Source organism: Marmota flaviventris, chromosome 1 (genome assembly GCF_047511675.1).
Source record: "Marmota flaviventris isolate mMarFla1 chromosome 1, mMarFla1.hap1, whole genome shotgun sequence".
Lineage (NCBI taxonomy): Eukaryota > Metazoa > Chordata > Mammalia > Rodentia > Sciuridae > Marmota > Marmota flaviventris.
The window spans coordinates 214,276,253-214,302,556 of record NC_092498.1 but is presented as its reverse complement, the minus strand read 5'-3'; the positions used below and the strand labels follow the sequence as shown (position 1 = coordinate 214,302,556).

At 37.2% G+C, this 26,304-nt stretch overlaps 2 protein-coding genes and 2 pseudogenes across 2 annotated transcripts; 3 read left to right on the top strand and 1 right to left on the bottom strand.

Moving 5' to 3' along the window:
* The first annotated feature begins 5,980 nt into the window (after nt 1–5,980).
* On the top strand, nt 5,981–6,976 carry LOC139705226 (olfactory receptor 7D4-like). Its single transcript, XM_071610193.1, has one exon. The coding sequence runs from the start codon at nt 5,981–5,983 to the stop codon at nt 6,974–6,976; it is 996 nt and encodes a 331-aa protein (XP_071466294.1).
* A 4,236-nt stretch (nt 6,977–11,212) lies between these two features.
* LOC114107477 (olfactory receptor 7D4-like) lies at nt 11,213–12,577 on the top strand (annotated as a pseudogene).
* Nucleotides 12,578–16,243: 3,666 nt separating this feature from the next.
* On the top strand, nt 16,244–23,897 carry LOC114107571 (olfactory receptor 7E24-like). Its single transcript, XM_027954996.2, has 2 exons — nt 16,244–16,476; nt 22,955–23,897. Exons 1-2 carry the CDS (start codon nt 16,244–16,246, stop codon nt 23,895–23,897), a joined length of 1,176 nt encoding a protein of 391 aa, XP_027810797.2.
* An 899-nt stretch (nt 23,898–24,796) lies between these two features.
* LOC114107479 (dnaJ homolog subfamily B member 6-like) lies at nt 24,797–25,590 on the bottom strand (annotated as a pseudogene).
* Nucleotides 25,591–26,304: the final 714 nt, after the last annotated feature.

Genomic DNA, 26,304 nt, shown 5'->3' with positions numbered 1-26,304 from the left:
TCCCCTTCTCAAATTATTCCCTGAAGACCTTAAAAGAGCGTACTATAGGGATACTGCTACATCGATGTTCATAGCAGCACAATTCACAATAGCTAGACTGTGGAACCAACCTAGATGCCTTTCAATAGATGAATGGTTAAAAAAATGTGGCATTTATACACAATGGAGTATTACTCTTCACTAAAAAAATGACAAAATCATGGCATTTGCAGGGAAATGGATGGCATTAAAGCAGATTATGCTAAGTGAATCTAGCCAATCCCTAAAAAACAAATGCCAAATGTCTTCTTTGATATAAGGAGAGCAACTAAGAACAGAGTAGGGAGGAAGAGCCTGAGAAGAAGATTAACATTAAATAGGGATGAGAGGTGGGAGGGAAAGGGAGAGAGAAGGGAAATTGCATGGAAATGGAAGGAGACCCTCATTGTTATACAAAATTCCATATAAGAGGAAGTGAGGGGAAAGGGAAAAAAACAAGGGAGAGAAATGAAATACAGTAGATGGGGTAGAGGGAGAAGATGGGAGGGGAGGGGAGGGGAGGGGTGATAGTAGAGGATAGGAAAGGCAACAGAATACAACAGACACTAGTATGGCAGTATGTAAAAACGGGGATGTGTAACCAATGTGATTCTGCAAATTGTATGCGGGGTAAAAATGGGAGTTCATAACCCACTTGAATCAAATGTATGAAATATGATATGTCAAGAGCTAAGTAATGCTTTGAACAACTAATAATAAAAATTAAAGTAAATAATTTTTTTAAAAAGACTAACTTGGTGATTTATTGCAGGCCATAACACTCTGAAAGTCCTTCCCACACAAAGCTAGTCTATGTAGAGTATAATTACACAGTTCTTCAAATATATTTGTAGACATTGACATATGACCTTGAAGATCCTTGACAATCAGGGAACCATGACATAACAAGGGAGAAAAAGCAGTGTTGTGAATAACCGTGGAGAGATTACAGTTCATATACTTCCCAGCAAAAATATAAATGACTGTCTTAAGGAGGTTCAGCAAATTTAATAAAATGGAAGAATCATTCAGCAAAAGATGAAAACAATAATAAGGTGCATGTACCTAAGAAGAAGTTGTCCTAGAGTTTAAAATATATGTATCTATATATCTCAAAAAGAAGTAATGCTAGAGCTAAAAATACAGTATCATGGAAAATGGAATAAAAGTATGAATTGCAGAATTGATATCGCTGATGAGAGATTCATGATCTGGGAGGTAGGAAAAGTCATTGGAGACAGGGTGGAAGATGCTAAAATGAAAAAAAAAAGAAATATTAAAGGATTTTTGAGAGAGTTTTGAAAGAACAAATATTCAAGTCATTGCAGTTCAAGATGGAAAACAAAAATATAACCATAAAAAAATTGTATTTAAAGCCAGGTGCTGTGGTGCGCACCTATAATCCCAGCAGCTCCGGAGGCTGAGACAGGAAGATCATATTCAAAGAGAGCTTCAACAAAAGTGAGGTGCTAAGCAATTCAGTGAGCCCCTGTCTCTAAATAAAATACAAAATAGGACTGGAGATGTGACTTAGTGGTCGAGTGCACATGAGTTCAACCCATGGTGAACCTTCCCCTCACCAAATAAAGAAATCATATTTAAAGATATAATGCATAAAATACAATAACAATATAGTGTTGAAATCAATTCCATACCCCGAGAAACATAAATATATAAGAAAAGTAGGTCCATGTTCTCCAATCAGGTTCAATCTACATAAGACAACCTCATGATATATTATAATGAACCCATAAACAATCAAATAAAAAGAAAGGATAATGAAACAACAAGGAAAAGAAGAAAAAAAAATTAGGTATCTGCAGTAGGCCTCACAGCACAAATCTTACAAGCTAGGACACAGTGGGAGGATGCTCCCAGTATGCTGAAATTAAAAAACTGCCCACCATGACTGTTCCTTGGCAAAGCTGTTTTTTTCATTAATGAAGAGAGATAAAGACTTTTCCAAACAAGCTGTGGGGAGATCATCTCCATCAGGCTGTCCTTCAGGAAATGCTGAAGGAGCCCTTCAACCTGGTGGAACAGGATTTTAAAAAGTAATAGAAACATGAGAGTGTGTTAATTAAACTCATTGGTCATAGTAAGCAAGCAGTTCCAGGATAATGTCACCCTGGTGCACAATTAATATCTCAAGTTGGACAGTGAGAAGAAAATGCTGTTTCAATGATCATCTTTTTTAAATGATTTTATAGGAATAATCACATCTAAAATGAAAAGATGTCAAGTAAACAACCTAATGTTGCACACTATGGATGTACAGAAATAAGAATAAACTGAGTCCCAAATTAACAGAAAGAAGGCAATAATAAACTTCAGAGTAGAAATAAATGAAAAATGAAACAGAATAGAAAAACAAGAGAAAAATCAATGAAATAGAGGTCATTTTTGAAAAAAAAGTATTGACAAATTGTCACATTAACAACAAAGAAGATGAGAAGACTCATATTTTAAGCACCATATTTACATAATATATGTACAATTTTATCTCCTAATTTAAAGAAATAAATATGCAATTAACTACACGTGGAAAATAAAGAGGTTAAAGAAAATTACAAATATGATTTTTTAAAATAGCATTGTGAATCTGAAATGAGGTCTAAAATATCCAGATTGTTTAAAGGAGGCATATCACAGGAGATGATACCTGGGACAGATTCCTTATAGAAATTAACCTTCCATTGGCAGATACCTTATGACTTTTAAATTAAACCAAAGAAAAAAAAAGAAATATATTTTTTTAAGGAAATAAATCCATTTTCCCCTGCCACTTCTGCCACAGATGCAAAATTGGCTGAAATTTTTCAGCTCTGCTTCTTTGTATCCCAAGGGCATTGAGTTGTTTAGACAATGGAAACACAGTGAAATAATTTATTTAATTAGGAGCTTTGAGAATTCAATCTTGGAGGCTGCCGAAAATTTAACAACACTCCTGGTGCCCCTCCCTCATCCTTTTCTGTTCTCAGCCCTCCTGAAAACCTAAGCTGGCTTCCTATGGACAGACAGATCAGGGGGAAGAGGAAGTTCAGTGACAGCCTTCAGACACAGTCAGTGTTTTGCAGTAAGAAGGACAACAGGAGAGGACATGGGTGCTGGGTTTACCTCTAGGATTATGGGAAAGGGAATGTTCCACAGTTCTTGAGCTGAGAAGGTAAAGCGCCTGCACTTTGAAGGCACTGTAGTGTCTGTTAGAACCTGTCTCTTCCACCTCTATTGCTTTGCTTCCTTCTGTCTTTGAAATCTAGAGCCTCTCTCCCAAATTGTTGTTTCCTGAGAGTCTGCAACTCTTCTCCACTCTTTCTAAATTATAGGCTCTTGTCAGATTTGCTGCACCTAGGTATTCGTTATCTACCACTAAAGATCTATTACATACAAGGAATTGTCTTTTTTGTTCTATATTTGATTGGATTTTTTCCATTATATTCTCTATTTTTACCTTAATATTTGTAGTTATCAATTCACCTTACATTACACAATATATCTTCTACGAGTATAATTGTTTCTGATGTTCACATTCAGTCCAATATACTTTTATGGCATTATCAATTCTTTTAAATTTTCAGGAAAATGTCAAATGGCTGAAATTGGAGGAGATTGCCCTGGCAAGTTTATGAGTTCAAATCAAATACTGTAGTGTGTATCTATTTTTCTAGTCCTGGGGATGAATATAGGGCCTCATGCTTGCTAGACAAGTGCTAGACCACTGAACTACATTTCCAGCATTCCCTATTTTTATTTCTTTTGAGACAGGCCTTGCTAAGTTGCTCAGGGTACCATGTCTAGCAAAGGTCTGTTTTCAGTTACTGGGCTGTATTGTTACAATGTAGCACCTCCTGTTGGATTTTTGTCTAAACAGTGCTTCCTGGTTGGGTGAGCAAATGTCAGTATTCATAGTGGATTGTGTGGATTTATGAGGATCTCTACAGGAATGCCTGTTAAATATCCTCAAATGCTTTTTCTATATTGTGCTTATGGGTGTGAATGCATTTTATTGGCCTAGTTTTGTGATAAAATATGTAAGCAAATGTGTTTATCTTAAATTGGCTCCATTCTTGGAATTGGTATTATTTATTAATCGTGCATTGTTCTTTTAAAGCAGACATAAATGCATATCCTTCAAATTCACTTCTACATTTTGTTCCCATATTCAGGCATGATACACTGGAACACTTATCTTTTGTATCATAGTAGACATTTTGGTTTTCAGCATCCCTAATGTTACAGACACCTTGTTAAGTTCATGATGAGACAAAACTGTCACAATTTCAGACCCACAAATGAACATGAATTTGCCAATGGGAGAGGGTGCTAAGGAAAGATCATAGTGAGCTCATATACCCTCTCCCTCCTGACCCTTGTCCCCTGATCTCCACCACCCTCTGTACCAAGCTCACCATCTGATGGCAATGCACATTCTGCTCTCTCAGCCTGGGCTGTTACTTCCTCCCTTCCCCCCCTGATTTACAATGACCCATCCTTCCTCTCTCAGCTCAAGCATTTCTATTTCAGGGTGAAATCTTCTACCCATTTCCACACACTAAATCAGTCCTCAGTGATTTTTTTGCCTGTCTTGAATTTAGGTTCATGGCCGAGGCACTCAAAATACTGACTTTTCCTGTCACAAAATCTAAACATTTATTTCTGAAACTTAAATTCTTTCACTTTTTATAGGATGAGTGATTTATGTAGTTTTGAATTTTTTAGATTGAACTTATATTTTGGCTACTAACTATAATGATTTTAATACAGTGCATCCTCACTCAAGCACATGGACAGGTGCACACACTCTTACAGTGACTTGTGTTTAATGTTAATGGTGGCTCCGTTTTCTACCTTTTTTTTTTTTTTTTGCTACAGAATCCCCATGTGTTTCATCTTCCTGGAAGAATTCACTGGACAGAAGTTCTCTGAAAGAAGTATCCATAGGGAACTCCTTGGGGTAGAAGTGCTCTGTGGCACTTAGAAGAGGTAACAAACCTGTTGATATTACTGATAATAATTCTACTCTTAGTAGTTTAGGAGGTATATTGTGAAATGTAGTCACAAACAACAAATTTATCAAGATGTTAAGACACAAGCTCACATTTGTGTAACACCCATATAAGTTACAGAAACCACAGTAGAAAAATTATATCAGCTCACTTATTTTCACTCCTGGATCCTACCCTATTGTGAATACTACATGGTCTGCTGGAGAGGAGAGGTGCTTTAGTTAAGCTAGTTTGAAGAACTTTCTCAAACTTAAAAGATGGTATGTTGGTGGAGCAAATTCTACTCCAGGAAATTTGGCTCAAGCATCCCATTTTTGAATCACAGGTCTATTATGTACAATGGAAATTTTTATTTAAAAATATCATTAAGGACACATTTTGAAGTAAGGTTAATAATAGTAATGAGAGTTATTTTCTGAGACTCCTATTAAGAAAGCAAAAGCATTTTCAACTTCACAAATCAGGTGATAGCAATATTCACATTTACAGCAACAACAACAAAAATGGGGACTGATAAAACTCTCATGACACTGTGAAATCTCACATCACAGAATGAAGGTTATTTAAATTAAAAATTCATATTTAATCACTATTAATGAGCTTTAGACTTGAGAGAGTCTGGAAATTAACAAGAAACTGTGAAATGTCTTCACTTCTTGCACATGGGTTATATCATGGAAATATTAGTTCTCAGGGATAGATTTTAAAAAGAGAAATAAAATTAGGAAGTTGTTGATAAAGGATATGCTGTGGGTGATTTAAAGAGAGCCTGAAGGATTATACACTAGAAGTTAGATACGGGCTGGCACTTGGCTGAGCCCTTGTTCTCCTGGACAAGTATCAACACAGGATGAATCATGCTGATCCAAGAGTGTAAATAACAACTCACTCGAGGATTCACTTGCCTGTTCCTTAATTGTTCTTTTACCTCCTTTCCCAGAACATACACCAGGTACATGGAAGCAGAGAACCACACAGTCCTATCCCACTTCCTCCTCCTGGGCCTCTCAGAGGATCCAGACCTGCAGCCCATCCTCTTTGGACTGTTCCTGTCCATGTACCTGGTCACAGTGCTTGGGAACCTGCTCATCATCCTGGCCATCAGCTCTGACTCCCACCTCCACACCCCCATGTACTTCTTCCTCTCCAACCTGTCCTTGGCTGACATCGGCTTCATCTCCACCACGGTCCCTAAGATGCTGGTGAACATTCAAGCACATAGCAAAGACATCTCCTACCTAGAATGCCTTGCACAAGCATATTTTTTTATTATTTACGGTGGAGTGGATCATTTCCTACTGACTATAATGGCCTTTGACCGCTTTGTGGCCATCTGTCATCCCCTGCATTACACAGTCATCATGAACCCCCGACTCTGTGTCCGCCTGGTTCTGATGTCTTGGCTCATAATGTTCTGGGTCTCCCTGATTCATGTTCTATTGCTGAATCAACTGACCTTCTACACAGGCACTGAAATCCCACATTTCTTCTGTGAACTGGCTGAGTTACTCAAGGTGGCCGGCTCGGATACCATCATCAATTACATCTTTATATATGTGGTGGCTGCCCTGCTGGATATGATTCCTGTCACTGGGATCCTCTTCTCCTACTCTCAGATTGTCTCCTCCTTAATGAAGATGTCCTCCTCTGTGAGCAAGTATAAAGCCTTCTCCACCTGTGGGTCTCACCTCTGTGTGGTCTCCTTGTTCTATGGAACAGCTTTTGGGGTTTATCTAAGTTCTGCTGGGACCCAGTCTTCCTCAAGAACCATGATTGCCTCAGTGATGTACACTGTGGTCACCCCCATGTTGAACCCCTTCATCTACAGCCTGAGGAACAAGGATGTGAAGGGGGCCTTGAGGAGACTCCTCCGCAGAGCAGTCTTTGGTCCTTCTTGGGTCACTGACCTCAGAACTAAGTGGACTCTGCAGAACCTTAAGCTGTTGCTATGAATTTATATAACCTGGTTCTTTTCCCCCTGAAAGGATGTGGTTAATTTTCTTTATTCACCAAGCTCCTGCAACTTGGTATTTTATATATATATATATATATATATATATATATATATATATATATATATATATATATATATATTTATTTATTTTTATTCCTTGTACATTGTCCTCAAAGTTCCAAGTTTGTTGAACTTTTTCAAGTATTTTTTTTAAATTTTTTTTTATATATACATGACCATAGTGTGTATTTTCACATATTATACATATTATATACACGTGGGGTGCAACCCATCACCATTTTCATCACATTCTTGTGGTTGAACATGCTGTGGAGTTAAACTGATTGTGTGTTCAATTATGAGCATAGGAAAATTATGACCCATTTTTCTAATGTCTTTCCTATTTCCAACACTTCTCCTTTCCCTTCATTCCCCTTTGTCTAATACAATGAACTTCTGTACTATCCCTGCTTACCCTCCATTGTTATGGGTTAGCATCCACATATCAGAAAGAATATTCAACTTTTAATTTGGGGGGATTGGCTTATCTGCTAATGCCATAATTTCATTCTTCTTTATTACTAAATAGTCTTCCATGTGTATCATACCACATTTTCTTGATCCATTCATCTGTTGAAGGACACCCAGGTTGATTCCATAGCACTGGATATTGTGAATTAACTGCTGTAAACATTGATGTGGTTGTGTCATTCTAGTATGCTGATTTTATGTCCTTTGGGTATAAGCTGAAGAGTGGACAACTGGGTCCAATGGTGGTTCCATTCCAGGTCTTCTAAGGAATCTCTATACTGCTTTCCAGAGTGGTTACACCAATTTTGGTCTCCCACCAGCAATGTATAAGTGAACTTTTCCCCTACATACTCACCAACATTTATTGTAACTTGAATTCTTAATAATTGCCATTCTGGAGTGAGATGGAATCTCATTGTAGTTTTTAATTTGCATTTCTCCAGTTGCTGGAGATGTTGAGCATTTTTTCATTTATTTTTTGACCATTCATATTTCTTCTTCTGTGAAGTGCCTGTTCAGTTCCTTTGCCCCCCCCAAAACCCACAAGTTTTTCCAGGTATCTGCAGTAGGCCTCACAGCACACTTCTCCACACAAATCTTACAAGCCAAGTCAGAGTGGGAGGATGCACTCAGTATGCTGAAATACAAAAACTGCCCATTGTGACTGCTCTCTAGCAAAGCTGTTTTTTTCATAAATGAAGGCAAGGTAAAGACTTTCCAAAACAAGCTGTGAGGAGTTCATGTCCACCAGACTGGCCTTCAGGAAATGCTGAAGGGAGCCCTTCAAGCTGGTGGAGTAGGATTTTAAAAAGTAGGAAAGGTAGCAGAATACAACAAATACTAATATGGCATTATGTAAAAATGTGGATGTGTAACCGATGTGATTCTGCAATCTGTATATGGGGTAAAAATGGGAGTTCATAACCCACTTGAATCTAAAGTATGAAATATGATATGTCAAAAGCTTTGTAATGTTTTGAACAACCAATAAAAAAACAAAAACAAAAAAAAGTAATACAAAAATATGTGAGTGTGTTAATTAAACTCATTGGTCAAAGTAAGCAAGCTGTTCCAGGATAATGTCACCCTGGTGCACACCTAAGATCTCAAGTTTGACAGTGAGAAGAAACAGCTGTTCCAAAGATCATCCTTTTTTATGAATAAGAAATAATCACCTACATGAAAAGTGAAAATATATCAAGTAAACAAATTAATGTGCAGTAAGGATGCACAGAAATAAGAATAAACTGAGTCTCGAATTATTAGAATCAAGGATATAATAAAGATCAGAGTAGAAATAAATGAAACAGACCAGAAAAAACAGAGATTTTTTTTTAAAGAATCATATTGACAAATGTCAGATTAACACAAAACAGAGAAGCCTCGTGTAATATATTTCTAAGCACCATATGTGCATAACATAACATATGTACAAAAATTGTCTGCCAATTTAAAGAAATAAATACACAATTAAATACACATAAAAATTAAGAGGTTAAAGAAAATTACAAATACTTATTTTTTAATAGATTGTGTATCTGAAATGATATCTAAAATCTCTAGATTGTTAAAGGTGGCATGTCACAGGAGACAATTTCTGGGAATGTTCCATGTAGATATACTTCCATTGGCAGACACCTTATGACTTTTAAATCAAACCAAAGGAAAAAAAGAGATTTTTTTTGAGGGAAATAAATCCACCTCCCGCTGCTACTTCCTCCACAGATGTAAAATTGGCTAAAAATCTCTGTTCCACTTCTTTGTATCCCAAGGGGGTTGAATTCTTTAGACAATGGAAAGACCATGAATTTATTTAATTAGAAACATTGAGAATTCAAGCTTGGAGGCTGCAGAAATTTAACAACACTCCTGGTGCCCCTCCCTCATCCTTTTCTGTTCTCAGCCCTCCTGAAAACCTAAGCTAACTTCCTGTGGATAGGTCAGGGGGAAGAGGAAGTTCAAAGACAGCCTTCAGACACAGTCTGTGTTTTGCAGTAAGAAGGACAACAGGAGAGGACTTGGGTGCTGGGTTTACCTCAGGATAATGGGAAAGGGAATGTTCCACAGTTCTTGAGCCGTGAAGGTGAAGTGCCTGCACTTTGAAGGCACTGTAGTGTCTGTTGGAACGTGTCTCTTCACCTCTATTGCTTTGCTTCCTTCTGTCTTTGAAATCTAGAGCCTCTCTCCCAAATTGTTGTTTCCTGAGAGTCTGCAACTCTTTTTCACTCTTTCCAAATTATAGGCTCCTGTCAAATTTTCTGCATCTAATCATTTGTTATTATCAATAGAGATCTATTACACACAAGCTATTGTCTGTTTTGTTCCATATATCATTGGATTTTTCTATTATATTCTCTACTTTTACCTTCATATTTGGCTTAATGATAACTTTGATTAATTCCATATGTATTTTTAGTAATCAATTTACTTTATGGTATACAATATAAGCATTAATATAATTATTTCTGATATTCAACACTGAGTCCATTATACTTTATCACATTATCTATTCCTTTAAATTAATTGAAGGAGACTGCCTTGGCATGTTCATGAGTTCAAATTGCATACTGTAGTTTGTTTTTGTAGTCCTGGGAATGAACCCAGAGCCTCATGCTTGCTAGGAAAGTGCTACACCCTGAGCTATATTTCCCGTACTTCTTATTTTTCTTTATTTTAAGATAGGCCTTTCAAAAAATGTTCAACATCTCTAGCTATTAGAGAAATGCAAATCAAAACCACTCTAAGATTTCATCTCACTCCAGTCAGAATGGAAGCTATTATGAATACAAACAATAAGGGTTGGAGAGGATGTGGGGGAAAAGGTACTTTCATACTTGTTGGTGGGGCTGCAGATTGGTGCAGCCAATATGGAAAGCAGTACAGAGATTTCTTGGAAAATTGAGAATGGAGCCACCATTTGACATAGCTATCCCTCTCCTTGGTCTATACCCAAAGGACTTAAAAACAGCATACTTCATGGACACAGCCACATCAAGGTTTATAGCAGCACAATTCACAATAGCTAAACTGTGGAACCAACCAAGATGCCCTTCAATAGATGAATGGGTTAAAGCAATGTGGCATATATACACAATGGAATATTACTCAGCAACAAAAGAAAATAAAATCATGGCATTTGCAGGTAAATGGATGTAGTTAGAGAAGATAATGCTAACTGAAGTTAGCCAATCCCAAAAAATCAAATGCCAAATCTTTTCTCTGATATAAGGAGGTTCATTGATTCATAGTGGGGTAGGGATGGGGAGCATGGGAGGAATAGATGAACTCTAGATTGGGCAGGGGGTGAAAGGGCAAGGGAGAGGGGCATGGTCTTAGAAATGATGGTGGAATGTGATGGTCATCATTATCCAAAGTACATGTATGAAGACACAAATTGGTGTGGATATATTTTGTAGCCAACCAGAGATATGAAAAATGGTGCTGTATATGTGTAATACGAATTGCAGTGCATTCCACTGTCATATATAAATTTAAAAATTAACTTAAAAAAGAAATATTTGACAATAAATTGAAAAGAAAATGACAAAAGAGGCTTCATAAGGCACTGATGAAATTCTGAAATTCAGTTTTATTATTTCTATACAGCAAGATTTTTTTCCCCAGAACAATAAAGATTTGCCTCTTCAAACAAACAAACAAACAACAAAGAAAGATAGGCCTTGCTATCTTGCTCAAGGTATCCATGGTTCCAAGCATGAGCCACCCAGCCACCCGTCTAGTAAAACTTGTTTGTGTGCTTATCTTCAGTTACTGAGCTGTAGTGTTACAGTGTGGTAGTCTTTGTAGTTAAGAGATTTTGAGGGCTGGGGTTGTGGCTCAGCGGTAGAGCGCTCACCTAGCATGTGCAAGGGCCTGAGTTCGTTCCTCAGCACTACATAAAAATAAACAAATAAAATAAAGGTATTGTGCCCAATTACAATTAAGAAATAAATATTAAAAAAGAGAGTTTGAATAACTTTCCTGAGCTTATAAAAATGGTATCAACCCAGGATGAACCAGGCTGATCCAAGAGTGTAAATAACAACTCACTTGAGGATTCACTTGCCTGTTCCTTAATTGTTCTTTTACCTCCTTCCCCAGAACATACACCAGGTACATGGAAGCAGAGAACCACACAGTCCTATCCCACTTCCTCCTCTCAGAAGATCTAGACCTGCAGTCCATCCAATTTGGGCTGTTGATGTCCATGATGGTCGTAGTGCTTTAGAACCCACTCATCATCCTGGCGGTCAGCTCTGACTCCCATCTCCACACCCCCCTGTACTTCTTCCTCTCCAACCTGTCCTTGGCTGACTCTGCTTCATCTCCACCACAGTCCCTAAGATGCTGGTGAACATCCAGGCACAGAAAAATTACATCTCCTTTATAGAATACCTGTCTCAGGTATTTTTTTTAAATTTATGGTGGAGTAGATGCTTTCCTACTGACTATAATGGCCTTTGACCGCTTTGTGGCCATCTGTCATCCCCTGCATTACACAGTCATCATGAACCCCCAGCTCTGGGTCCTCCTGGTTCTGATGTCTTGGCTCATCCTGTTCTGGGTCTCCCTGATTCACGTTCTACTGTTGAATCAACTGACCTTCTCTATGGGCACTGAAATCCCACATTTCTTCTCTGAACTGGCTCAGCTACTCAAGGTGCCCATTCAGACATCCTTGTCAATAACATCTTTATTGACTGGGTGTGTGGTGGCTGCCCTGCTGGGTGTGGTTCCTGTCACTGGGATCCTCTTCTCCTACTCTCAGATTGTCTCCTCCTTAATGAGGATGTCCTCCTCTGTGGGCAAGTCTAACGCTTTCTACACCCTTGGTTCTCACTTCTGTGTGATCTCCTTTTTCTATGGAAAAGGATTTGGGGTTTATCTCAGTTCTGCTGTTACCCATTCTTCCCTGAGAACCATGATTCCCTCAATGATGTACAGTGAGGTCACCCTCATGCTGTATCCCTCCATGTACAGCCTGGGGAACAAGGATGTGAAGGGGCCCCTGGGGGACTCCTCAGCAGAGCAGCCTCTAGTCCTTGAGGGCTCACTAAGAACTATGTGAATGCTGCAGATCCTTCAGCTATCGCTGTGAATTTATATATCGTGCTTCTTTTCCCCTCTTAATGGATGTGGCTGATTTTCTTTATTCTAAAAACACCTGTAACTTGATACTTATAAATATTTGTATTTATATCTCTCCCTTGTACATTGTCCACAAAGTACAAATTTGTTAAACTTTTAATGGCATTTCTCAGAATTCCACTATGATATCAAGAATTTATATTACATGCTGACATGGTTCCCTGAAAAATCATTGCTTAAATGCTGATGTTTTCCACATTAATTTAATTGTATTTTTTTGTTCTTTTCTGGAGGAAACATAATAAAAATCATCACATTTAAATGCTCACCTTGTCATGACTTTGCTGGTTGTTGTTGGTTTTTTTTTTCCTCAAAAAACTTTTCTTAGAATATTTTTTATCATTCACACTTTCCTCAAGGAAGAGGAAGATTGGGAAGAAAAGTCCTGTAGACTTGACATTGAGCCTTCACTCCAAACTTTGCTATTCTGTTTCTATATGAGCAGTGCTTTATTTTCACCCTGAAAGCTGGGATCTGCCTTTTTTAAATTTTATTTTTTTTATTTATTTTTTATTATTAGTTGTTCAAAACATTACAAAGCTCTTGACATATCATATTTCATACATTTGATTCAAGTGGATTAAGAACTCCCATTTTTACCCCATATACATATTGCAGATTGGGATCTGCCTTTTATTTCAGGTTTGTTCCTATATTCATACTGATGTGTTGCCTTTGGAAACTCCAATTTTTTGTTTTTCATTTTGTGAAATATATTTTAATTTTCTTTATCCCTTTCTTCCCTCATTTCTACTTTTCTTCATGCTTTTGGCTGATTTATTAGTAAATATTAACTTGTTCTACTTCCTCAATGGGTGAATAATAGTTTACCCTGTTTATAAACATCAGGTATTTATGCCTGAATCTGCTGATTGTCATCTGAGCAATTCCCATTTTTTGGCTATTATGAAGAGTGCTCTTACAGAAATTCATGCACATGTGTTTCCTTGAGTAAATTTATGAACTTCATAAGGTCATTTCAATCAATGATAGACAGCATAAATGACATTGGTTCTGTGATATGTATCACATAGTGACATTGTAGCCATCCTAGTTTGTTCCAGTGTGAGTTACTATGTTCACACAATGATGAAATCAGCTAGCAATGAGCTCCTTACAACCTATGCCCATTATTGAACACTGGCTATATTGGTTTTCAATTATTTGGATTAGGCATACAGGAGTGAGACTGCTTGGTCCTATAGTAATGGATATTTGAGTGTTTGGGAAACAGCCCAATTGTACTTCATAGTAGCTGGTGCATTTTACATTATGAGGGTCCTGATATCCTCACCACTTTGCCAATAATTTTTTTCTTCAATTTAATGAAAGTTATAGCCCCCCCATGGATTAAGAATTGGTTCTGGTACTTTTGATTTAAATTTCCCTATGACCCATTGAACATCTTTTCGTGTGATTTTGCAGTGTATAAATATGTGGTGGAATGTCTTTTTAAATATGACTTATTTGGAAGCTTTGTTTTGATAGTATTTTTATTTCTTATCTGCAAAACCCCTTATATATTCTGGATATGAGGCTCTTATCAAATATGCATTTTGCAAATATTTACTTCATTCTGTATGGTGTCTTTCCATTTTTAAGATTTGTACATTTATTATCTATATTCAGTATAATACATGTCTTGAAGCTGTTCATCCTAACTGAAATTTTGTGTCTTCTGACAAACATCTCTCCATTCTACCACCCCAGAGACTGTGCCATGAGCACATTTTAATGTTTCCATGAGCTTGACTTTTTTCTTATTTCAGAGCTTTTTCCCCCCCTCTTTGCACATTTTTATTGGTACATTGGTCATAATGATGAGATTCATTGTTACATGTTTGTACATTACAGTACAGTCTGGCCAATAATACTCCCCAGCACTTCCCCCTCCCTCCCCACCTCTCACCCTCTGGTATCTTTCCTCCACTGATCTCTCTTTGATTTTCCTGAAATTTCAATGAGTTTGACATTTTAGATTACACATAGAAGTGAGGTCATGTGGTGTTTGTCTTTCTATGCCTGGCTCATTTGTCTTAACTGAATTTCATATAGGTTCAGCTATGTTGTAGAAAATGATGGGATTTCCTTCTTTTCATGCTTAAGTAGTATTCTACTGTGTATTTGACCACATTACTTTATTGATGATTCTCACTATGGTTTCTTATGTTGATTCCATAAGAGTGATTAATGTTGCTTTGAAAATGGGAGTTCATATATCTCTTGACATATTCATTTCATATCTTTTTAATCTATACTCAGTCCTGGAATTGCTATAGCATATGGTTGTTCTATTTTTAATTTTTGATGGAACTCCATAGCATTTTCCATATGTCTGCACTTATTTATATTCCTACTAATAGCATTCAATAGTCCCTTTTCCAAATCTTCACCTACACTTATTATTTGTTTTTTTGATGACAGTCGTTCCAATGGGTGTGAAGTGACATTGTGATTTAAGTTTGCATTTCCATGATGGTTAATGATGCTGAACATTAATGTTTTCATATACTTCTTAGCTATTTGCAAGATGTCTTTGAAAATGTCAATTAAGATTCAATGAATTATTTATCTCTTTAAATTAAATTTATTTTAGTGATACAGAAAAACACAAAGATTATACATATTAATAGGGTAATGTTATATTTCAATCCATATAAATATACATCCATAGTAGCTTTTAAAATTTTTATTGGTACATGATAATTATACATAGTGACATATGTATACATAATGTATACATCAGTATACATTATACTTCATTGTGATGTGTATGATGTCACAATGACATATACTTGCACCTAATATAATATGATGAAGTCAATTCCTTAATACCTCCCTTTTCCCTTCCATCCTCCATCCTCCTGATACATTTCCTCTACTCTAACAGTCTCCCTTCTATTTTCATTATAGAGAGAAAAAAATGAAAAATAACTTCTAAGTCAATTTAAACACATCTGTCTATTTAAAGATTTATCATTTTTTTATGGTAAAGACTTTCACAATCCTTTTTTATGGCTTTTAAAAATGTACAAGAGGTTATTGTTAGTGTTCAAATAATACAGTGTGTTTATAAATATTTTATATCAAATAAATATATTTCATTGTCTTGGTATAAAAGAAACTAAATATAACTGACTCAATTTTTTTTAATCAGAACATTCTTTTCTCAAAGTGGGAAACATGCTTTTAATTGTTTTTTTTTCTTTAAATGAGTAGACTATATTTTACTGTGAACATGCACTTGTTATCTCTAATGTTCTTGGTCTTCTAACGTTGTTCAGTTGAGAGTTTATAAATCAGAAGTGTACAGTAGCAAGTGAATCATACAGAAACCAATAATGAAAGATTTTTAGAAATATCAAGGTGGTCACAAATAAGAAATATTACTAAAGGTATATGGATATCAAGTATGGATACTTGTGAATTCTTGAGTTCAAATATATACAGAATGTTGGATGCCTGTTTGCTTGTTTCATTTTTCCAATTCTCTTTTCTTTTGCAAATTGTGTCCAAGTGATATATAACCACAAATCTTAGTCCATGTCTCAAAATTCCATCTCCTGGGACTCTCAGAGTATCCAAAATGCAGTCTGTCATCCTTGGATTATTTCTGTCTATATACCTGGTCACTATTGGGATCCTGCTCATCATCCTGGCTGTCAGCTCTGACCCCCACCTCCACACCCCCTTGTACTTCTTCCTCTCCAACCTGTCCTTGGCTGACATTGGTTTCATCTCCACCACGGTCCCAAAGATGAGTTTGGACATCCAAACTCACAGCAGAGTCATTGCCTATGTGGGCTGCCTGACTCAGATGTCTCTTTTTAATCATTTTTTAAAAATATGGGTGATCTGCTTCTGACTGTGATGAACTATTACCAGTTTGTGGCCATCTGTCATCCCCTGCATTACCTAATCATACAGAACCCTCACTCTTTGGTTTGTCATTTTTTATGTATAGTTTGTTTAGCCTTTTGGAGCCCTTGCCACACAATTTGCATGCTTTACAACTTACCTCCTTCCAGGATGTGGAAATGTTTATTTTCAGCTGTGGCCTTCCTCAATTTTCCTGTTCTGTCACCGTTACCAAGCACATAGTCATGTATTTTGCTGGTGCCATATTTGTTGTTGTTGGCTGTTGTGTTTTGTTTGTTTGTTTGTTTTTCATCCCAAGGATTCTTTTCTCTTACTATAGAATCATTTCTGCTAATCTAAGTCTCCCACTATCAGGTTAGACCTGTGCGTCTAACCTGTCTATTATTTGCTTGTTTTATTGAACAGACTTTGAAATGTACCTCAGTTCAGCTGCACCACATTCTCCCAGGAGGAATGTGGTGCTTTCAGCGATGTACACTGTGGTCAGCCACATGCTGAATCCCTTCACCTATGTTCCAAGGAACTGGGACGTAAAACATGCCTGAGAGGCTTCCCAGCAGAGCATTCCAACCTCAGACTCTGTGGCTTCCATTTGTAATGTAGGACATAAAATGTAAAAATCTGAACATCTAGATCTATAATCCAGCCTTCTTGGTTTCATTGCTTATGTAGTTTAAAGATTTTAATTTCTCATGATGGTGGTGTCCAGGGTTGGGATGGGAGGAATGGCAAGTTTTTGAAATGTGTACCAAGCTTTAAATTGGAAAGATGAAGAATTTATGAAGATGGTTGATGGTGATGTTTGTACAATTACGTGAATGTAATTAATGTCCTCAAACTATGAACTTAACAATGGTTAAAAAGGTAACCATTTTTGGCTTTTATATTTTACCATAGTAAAAAGTGGAAATAAAAGAAAGTAAACTATGTAAATAGTACACGTGATCAATCTCTGAGTACAGGAAGAGCACAAGAACTTTTGTAGACATTCATATTCTCTTCTTCTCTCTCTACTAATATTAGGAAGTCCCCAGAGATTGTGATAGCATGGACTAATTTGACTAATTGTCAGAGTCTACAAAGTCATATAATGAGCCAGTGCCAAGTGTGCCAAGTCCAGTGGGCTCCATGCCTGTGTCTGATCTCGATCACGGTCTACATTTGGGGAAGCTCCTATCTTATACTGTAATATTCATCTCAAACCTGAGGAAAGACTGAGGTATCACTGGGCACCAGGAAGATCAGGGGTGCTGGACCTGCAGTTCTTCATCACAACGCAGCAGAGAAGCAGCATGACCCTGTAAGTGCTGAGGGAGATAGAGGAGGGCTGAAGGGCAGTGGGAAGCATTGTTTCCGCATCGTGTGGACAAGCTTGATGGATTGTGCAGCCAGAGGACAGGGTGCTGTTGTTCAAATTTTCAAGGATAAGATCTATGAAATTTGTGTTCTTGGTTTTAGTGGGGTGTTTCCCATAAATCTCATTCAAAGTTTTGTTTCCTTTCCCATTGGTTCTACCTCCTAGAGACATCTCACCCATGAGAGCAGCAAATGAATCTCGCTAAACACATACATTTGTATGTGAAAGTGATGATCATGAGAAGGAAGTGACAGCAATCATAACATCTTGAACCATTACTTAATGTGCACAGGCTTGGAGCTTTGTGGTCTATATATCTTGTTTTATTTCATCTGCATGATCTTCCTCAATGTATAAGTGCCCACACTCTCATCATACTCCAGAAAAGGGAAGGAACACAGCATTTTTTTGTATCCTGTGCCAACTTGTTAGGAAGCAAAGAGTGAAGCCTGGTCGAGGCTGGCTTACTGCAGACACAGGGCATTTTGCTAGAAGCATCCTTAAAGGTTGTCCACTTGACCACACAACTAAACATTTCAGTCTATTGTCTATCTGGAAAGGGACTTTTTGTTCACTGTGTTCTTTTCTTTGGGGGCTTCTGGCAGACCCCAGGGCAGAGAAGTGGTTTTCACCTCCTACATCAATGATAGAACGGTTAGGATCATACACAAAGAATCACAGAATTACTCTATGAGTAATTCAGCAGGTATTTGTCTTGCCCCCAGTCCTGGATATCCCTATGGCTGTGCACATTCTCCTCCATTTTTATTTATTTATTTATTTTTATTTAAAAAATATTTATTTATTTTTTAGTCATACATGACAGTAGAATGCATTTTGATATATAATACATACATGGAATGTACACACATCAATCATATTGTCTATTCTATTCTGCTGCCCTTCCTATCCTCCCTATTCCTATCTATTCCCTATCTATTCCTCCCTATTCCTATCCTATTCCTATCTCCTCCATTTTTATAATTAACTCATTCATTCTTCAAAGGAGGCACAAATTCAGGTCTTTATTTTGTTCCTACTCAAAAAATTGGAGTGAGTTTTAAAATATACCTTGGATGCATTACAATCCTGGATCTTTTCAAAACTTTCTGATTATTGAAAAACAAGAAGTTCACTGCATTGGATTCAGGGACTTACAATTTAATTGTGAATGTTCTCAGGTGCACTTATTGCTTCTGTTACTTAGGGCAAGTTGTTAGTGTCTCTGAGATTCAGCATTGTCATCACATTTGTCCCTGGGCGGTGCAACTGCATTGCATAAGGATTATCCAGGTAAGGTGTGTTTCCTATGTGATCAATCATGACAAACGCATAAATTAAGATCAAAATGAATTTTATATTTATTGTTAATACTAAAGTTAACTTTATACCATTGAAATAATGTATCCCATGACATAAAGTTATGGTTTATGGTTTTCCTATTTCTATAAGGGGACATTTTATTTTTGTTCTTATGTAAGAATATCATCTGTATGTGGAGAAGAATGACGAATGACTAACTCTTTCATCTCCAGTTGCACAGAGACTATGCCTTTCTTTGCACAGAAGAGGCATTAAAAAAGCTCTGTTAAAATGTTTAGTAGGCTAGACTTGGTTCACAAAACCTGGCCTGATTATGGCTTCAAAACACATGGCAATTCCCTGTCTGCACTTTCACCCTTTACAGAATATCTCATAGAAACAGGGACAAAACAGCTCATGTTCATGTCTGTGTTATGGACATGTAAGCCCTACACTTCCAATCAGCAGCATCCACAACAGCTTCAATAATTCAGATGATGGCAGAGATTTTTATGGGTTTTAAAAAGAAAACAAGGCTGACAGAGAAGGTAAACCTTGTGCTGAAACACTTTGAGTGTTACATAATTCCAGGCTCTTAGTGCCCTTTAATAACTGTATTAATCTATTAACTCACTATTTGCACAATGATTGAATTCTGTAAGAAACCACAAAAAATAAATTTGTTAATTTCTAGGTTTCCCTTAGGTGCCACATGTGTTGTTTAGCTGAGTTTTATGCTCCCTGTTTCCATGAGGTACAATAAGCGCACAGAGGTGCAGAGATTTATACACATTCTGCTCATAGAAGCAGGTAAAAGCCATGGGAATAAAATGTTCCTTACCCTGCTCCTGTCTCAAGCTGACCCTCCTCCACTGTATCAATGGAGACATATTCCCTTTGCAAGATGAAATTTCTTTATGACTTGTCATGAAAGAATTATTACCAGATAGACTGTAGGGATGTTTCTGATGGTATGTATTAAGAATAAGAGGATGTAGCCAGGTGTAGTATTGCACACCTGTAATCCCAGTGGCTCAGGATGTTGGGGCAGGAGGATAGCAAATTCAAGGTTGGTGTCAGCAACTTAGTGAGACCCTAACCAACATAGTGAGACCCCCTCTGTAAATAAACAAACAAAAAGTGCTCAGGAAGTGGCTCAGTGGTACAATCCCTGTTGCCAAAAAAAATAAGAAAAAAATAAGAGTATGCAGAAAATAATGATGAATTTTTAAAAATTGGGACAAAAAATCTAAGTGATTAATAGTATATGGATGATGCATCAGTTGTTGGAAGTCAGACATTAACCCTCCATGCACATATTATGTGGAAATTCTTTCCTATATGATATGGACTGAGGCACAAAAATTTAGAAAGGATTGTTGTAATAATAAATGAAATGTTTCACTTGAGATAATGCTGTGCCCAGTTAAAGCAATTGAAGTAAATGTGCATACTTGAAGGAGATTGGAAATCACATGTCAATGTCAACTAGTGCATTACAGGGCCAATAAGTGTACAATACTTAGATTAGCTTCAGGGACTGTTTAGGTAAATGTTTTAAGATACTCTTCATGGATATCTAAGTCAATACTGACACAGGAATTCTGAAAGGGAGTTTTATCCACCAAATCATGGCAATAATTGCCTACTGGGGACAGGTGTGCAGAGAATGGAATCAGGTAATGAGAGTGAGAACTCAAAGGTATTGGGAAATAATTCCAATCTCAATAAAATATTGGTAATGAAGCAAATATAATTAAATGTTTGCATTTTCAAATTAATTATCAGTTTTATTGAGAGTAATGACAGGTAATATTATTGCATCATTTGTAAATGCCCAGAAAAATTCTAAGCCACTGGTTGTCAACCTTGGTTTAAAAAAAATCCAGCAGAACTTCACATGCAGACTATAAATAACCAGGGTTGGCTCTGTGTCCAAGTATCTGGATAGTCTGAAATATCCACAGGTCAACATATTGATAAGTATCTGAGTATATTTGATGCATAATTTAAGAGATTTTCCACAATTAAAATATCATGTAAAGTAGGCCATTAATTTCCCCAGATTACAGATGACACAACTTTTCACGTGCTTTTTCACATTATTCCCTGAACTTTCTTCTTTGCATTGTTTCTTGATTACAGCATTAATCAGTGAGAGCTGACAAAATAATGAGCCCGGGTTTTCTTCAGGTATCTGATGTAACAAAATGCAACTCATATATCAGCAAAGATTGATTTAAAAACCTATTAACTAGCTGGGCACTGTGGTGCACACCTCTAATTCTACTACTTAGAAGGTTGAGGCAGGAGGATGGCAAATTTGAAGCCAGCCTCAGCATTTAGTGAGGCCCTGAGCAACTTAGTGGCATCCTGTCAAAAAATAAAAACTTAAAAAAGGGCTGTGGATGTGGCTTAGTGTTAAAGTGCCCCTGGGTACAATGTCTGTACCAAAAACAAAACAAAACAACAACAAAAAAAGCAAAACAACAAAAAAGTTTGACTAAACCTAAGAAGGCTGAGACTCAAATTGTGACTTCCCTGGGTTCAAAGTCCTCAGCTATAAATAAAAGGCTTTATAATCAGAAAAGTAATGAAACAATATGACTAAACATTATACAAAGGAAAACAATTTGAAAAGCAAAGACCTATCTTCCATACCAGATATTTTACTGAGTTTGAATTGATTTGATAGAAGTAAACCTGGATAAAATTTAGAATATTCAAAAATGTTTCTATTCTATTGTTTTGGGCTGGGGTTGTGGCTCAGCGGTAGAGCGCTTGTCTAGTGTGTGCAGGGCCCTGGGTTCGATCCTCAGCACCACATAAAAATAAATAAAACAAAGGTATTGTGTCCAACTACAACTAAAAAAAATGTTTTATATCATTAGTAGGTACAATGTACTCTAATGTCATATTTGTGGTCACCAATGTTGTATAATTACATGCATTTAAATAAACCACACATATCCATATTTGAAGACCATGAAAGCCAAGTTTAGAAGGTATATGTTAAACAATTTTTGAAAGATAAACAATGTTTCACTGAATACTAACATTCACAAGGTGGGAATTCAGAAAACCCAAGAATGATGAAAAACCTCCTGGGAACTAATGGAAGCACATTTATTTTCTGAACTGTAAACTTTAACTTAGTGTTTACATGATGCAATCCAAGCTCTTTAGAATGTTTGCAAACACTCAAAGTCAAGGAAAATTGTACTGCACTCCTAGAATAATGTATGCTTGCTGCTTCTCTGTTTCCTTTAATTAGAATAACTTTTTTTTCCTTAAAGGATGAAATATATTTCTTAGTCTCTCTTTTTTTTTTCTTGGAAGAATGAGGTATTGGGCTGGGGGTGTAGCTCAGTAGTAGTGCACTTGCCTAGCACTGTGAGGCACTGGGTTAAATCCTCAGCAGCACATAAAAATAAATATAAAATTATATATAAAAGCAGGGACTGTAATTTACTGTGATCATGGCTCGGGTATTCTTGGCCTTATAACATTGTTCAGTGGAAGGCCTCTAAGGTAGGTATTTATATAAAGAGGTGAATAGCACATAAAAATAAAAGAATTCAAATATATTTGGTTTCGTTAAAAGTGAGCAATACTGATGAATATAATATGATACTCAAATGTGAATAATTTACTTGTGAATACTTGATTTCAAAATGTATGTAGAGTGATGGATTCCTATTCTTTTTTTTGTTGTTGTTGTTGTTTTTGTTTCCCCAACACTCTTTTCTTTTGCAAAAGTTGTCTAAGCAACGTGGAACCACAAAATCTCACAGATGTCTCTGAATTCCATCTCCTGGGATTCTCAGAGGATCCAGAACCGCAGCCTTTCTTATGTGGACTGTTCCTGTCCATGTACCTGGTCACTGTCCTTGGGAACCTGCTCATCATCCTGGCCATCAGCTCTGACTCCCACCTCCACACCCCCATGTACTTCTTCCTCTCCAACCTGTCCTTGGCTGACATTGGTTTCACCTCTACCACAGTCCCCAAATTGATTGTGAACATGCTAACTCACAGCAGAGCCATCTCCTACATGGGCTGCCTGACACAGATGTCTCTTTTTATCCTTTTTGGATGTATGGATGACATGCTTCTTAGTGTAATGGCCTATGACCGGTTTGTCGCCATCTGTCACCCGCTGCGTTACTTAGTCATCATGAACCCTCGCTTCTGTAGCTTCTTAGTATCCGTGTCTGTTTTAGGCAGCCTTTTGGAATCTCTCCTGCACACTGTAATTGCATTACAACTTACCTGCTTTAGGAATGTAGAAATTTTTAACTTCTTTTGTGACCCTTCTCAACTTCTCAACCTTAGCTTATATGACACCTTTGCCAACAATATAATCATGTATTTGGGTGCTGCTTTATTTGGATTTTTTCCAATCTCAGGAATCCTTTTCTCTTATTATAAAATTGTTTCTTCCATTCTGAGGATCCCATCAACAGGTGGGAAGTACAAAGCCTTCTCCACCTGTGGCTCTCACCTAGCCGTGGTTTGCTTATACTTTGGAACAGGCAGTGGAGCATATCTGGGTACATCAGTGTCATCTTCTCCCATTAAGAATGCAGTGGCCTCAGTGATGTACATGGTGGTCGCCCCAATGCTGAACCCCTTCATCTACAGCCTGAGGAACCAAGAAATTAAAAGCACTCTGTTTAGGCTCCACAGCAGAATATTCTAATCTCAGGACACATGGTCTCCATTTGAAATGTAGGCTGGAAAAGGTAGCAAATCTAAACATCCAGATTGGTACACCCTACCTCTGTGGTCACACTACTTTTATAGTGTAATGGGTTTAATTCCTCATCAGATTTTATAGTAGAATGATCATTGCCAGGTTGGGTGAGAAATGGGGAATTTTAAATTAGGTACAATGTTTTAGTGCAGGAAGATGACGTTTCTAAAGGTGGATGATAGTTATGCTAGTAAAACAGCATGCATTTAATTAATGTCTCTGAATTTTGCACATTCACTTTTATTTTCACATTTATTTAAAAAACAAATGACAAAGATCTAGTTCACCAGTTTTTTAAACCTAAGCTTATCATTACACATTTAAGCAGTTGTCAAAACTTTACTAAGTTGCCAGCATTCATGCACAACTAGAAAACATTCTTAAATTTATATTAAACCAGAAATGTATTACGATTAATGCATTAATATCTTTCATTATTAAATACCGGAAAAAACCCAAATTATTTCTATAGGAGCCTCATTCTGGCAATGTTAGCTCATAGTCACACCACTTGGCTCACATGTCAAACACAAGAGAAAGCAGATCCATGCTGGTATTAGGATAAAAATCTTATTCTAGAACTTTTCAAAGGCTTTCCTTGGATTATGTTTAATAAAAAAGCAAAGTGCATACAGAGATTGCAACAATTTTAAAGACAAAAAAAACGGTCATATTGTGTGGTTCCAACAATAAACTCACAGTTTATGCCAAACAGGGACTCTGACGAGCTGTTTATAAATACTTTAGATTGGATACAATTTTACTGAAAGTTGATTTCATCTAAAATCTTCAAAAAATGTTCCTTTTAATCCTCAAATGGAGCTTCTTATAGTTTAACATTTCTGTTAAGTGCCTGTGTTGAATTGCTTGTTATCCAAGCGTAGCAGCTGCTTCTTACCATTTATCGTTAAGGACTTCAACTGGTTGTTCTCTTCAATTTCTACTCTTTCTTTAACATTCTCAATAATTCTTTTTGTAGTGATTTTTCTGCCATTTACCATTTTGGTAGAAGTTGATATAGATTTGAAGTCACCCATCCCACTGCCACCAAATAATGTAGAAGAGAATGAAGTAAGGCCACCATAACCTAGTGACCCAAATGAAGTAAATCCCATATCAAATGAATACAATCCACCTCCAAATGATGGAAATTCACTTAAAGCAGAGAAATATGAGCACGCACCTTGGTTTATGTTTCCTCATGGACCCCCTTCAGTTCCCAAATAGTCTTCAAATGGATCTTCAAATAAGTCCAACAAAAATGGGCCCCTTCCAAAAAAAAAAAAATTCTCAGAAGACATCATCTGAGTTCCAGAATGAGAAGCCAAACTCAAACAGACTGTCAAAATGACTTCCACCTCTACCTGCACTATTTACACCTTCTTTGCCATACTTGACATTTATGACAAGAATGTGTTGTTGGGCTGGGGGTGAATTTGAATCAATTTAATAGATAGCATCTGATAACACCTCACATGCCTCAGCTAGGTGTTTGACTTTTCTCTTTTCTTCTTCTTTATTATCAGGATTTTTTTTTTTAATCTGGGTGATAATTTAGAGCCAGTTTCCTATATGCCTTTTTGATATCCTCAGGTGAGGTGTGCCTCTGCATGCCTAGAACTTCATAGTAGTCCACCATGTTTTAACAGATTTTTGGAACAAGTCCTCCAAGGACACAGCGAAATGGACAGGGCGGGCAGCCAGGTGCTAGTGGTCAGTCATTGCTGCACTGGTGGCCAGGGCAGTGGCTCCTCACGTTTCCTTTCTCTCCTTTCTCCAACAACAAACAGCAGATTGATCTTTATTTTTTAAAAAAGTCAAGATAGAAACTGACACATGTTAGGTGCAGGACAGGCTGAGTAAGCTGTCTGCAGGGCTTGCCAAACAAAGTTAGCTGCAGGATGACCTGGCCACTCAAACCCTCTGTCTGGTTCTTTATCAACTATTTGCTTCAAGCCCAAACGCCCAAGCCCCTGTTCAAGGCTGAACACTCAACTCGCCACTCAAGGCCGAACACTTAACCCCCTTGTGTGCCAACAAGGCAGCCTGCAGACCCAGAGACCCCATTAGATTTGGGCTATAAAAACTCCCTCCTGCAGGGGCCCCTCTCTCTCTTGCTTTCTCTGTCTCTCTCTTGAGCACACTTTCTCTCTCTCTCTCTCTCTTTTCCTCTGTTGCACTGCTGCAATAAATATCTCTTGGTTGCTCTGAGTGTTGTGGTCACTTTCCTTTCAACACAAATGATGTCAATCGTCCGTAGAAGATTCATCTTGAGTCGAGGGAAGTTTGAAAACTTTTGTGAACCTTCATATTCTCTACTTCCTCCATAATATGAGGCAGTGCTTAGATTTTG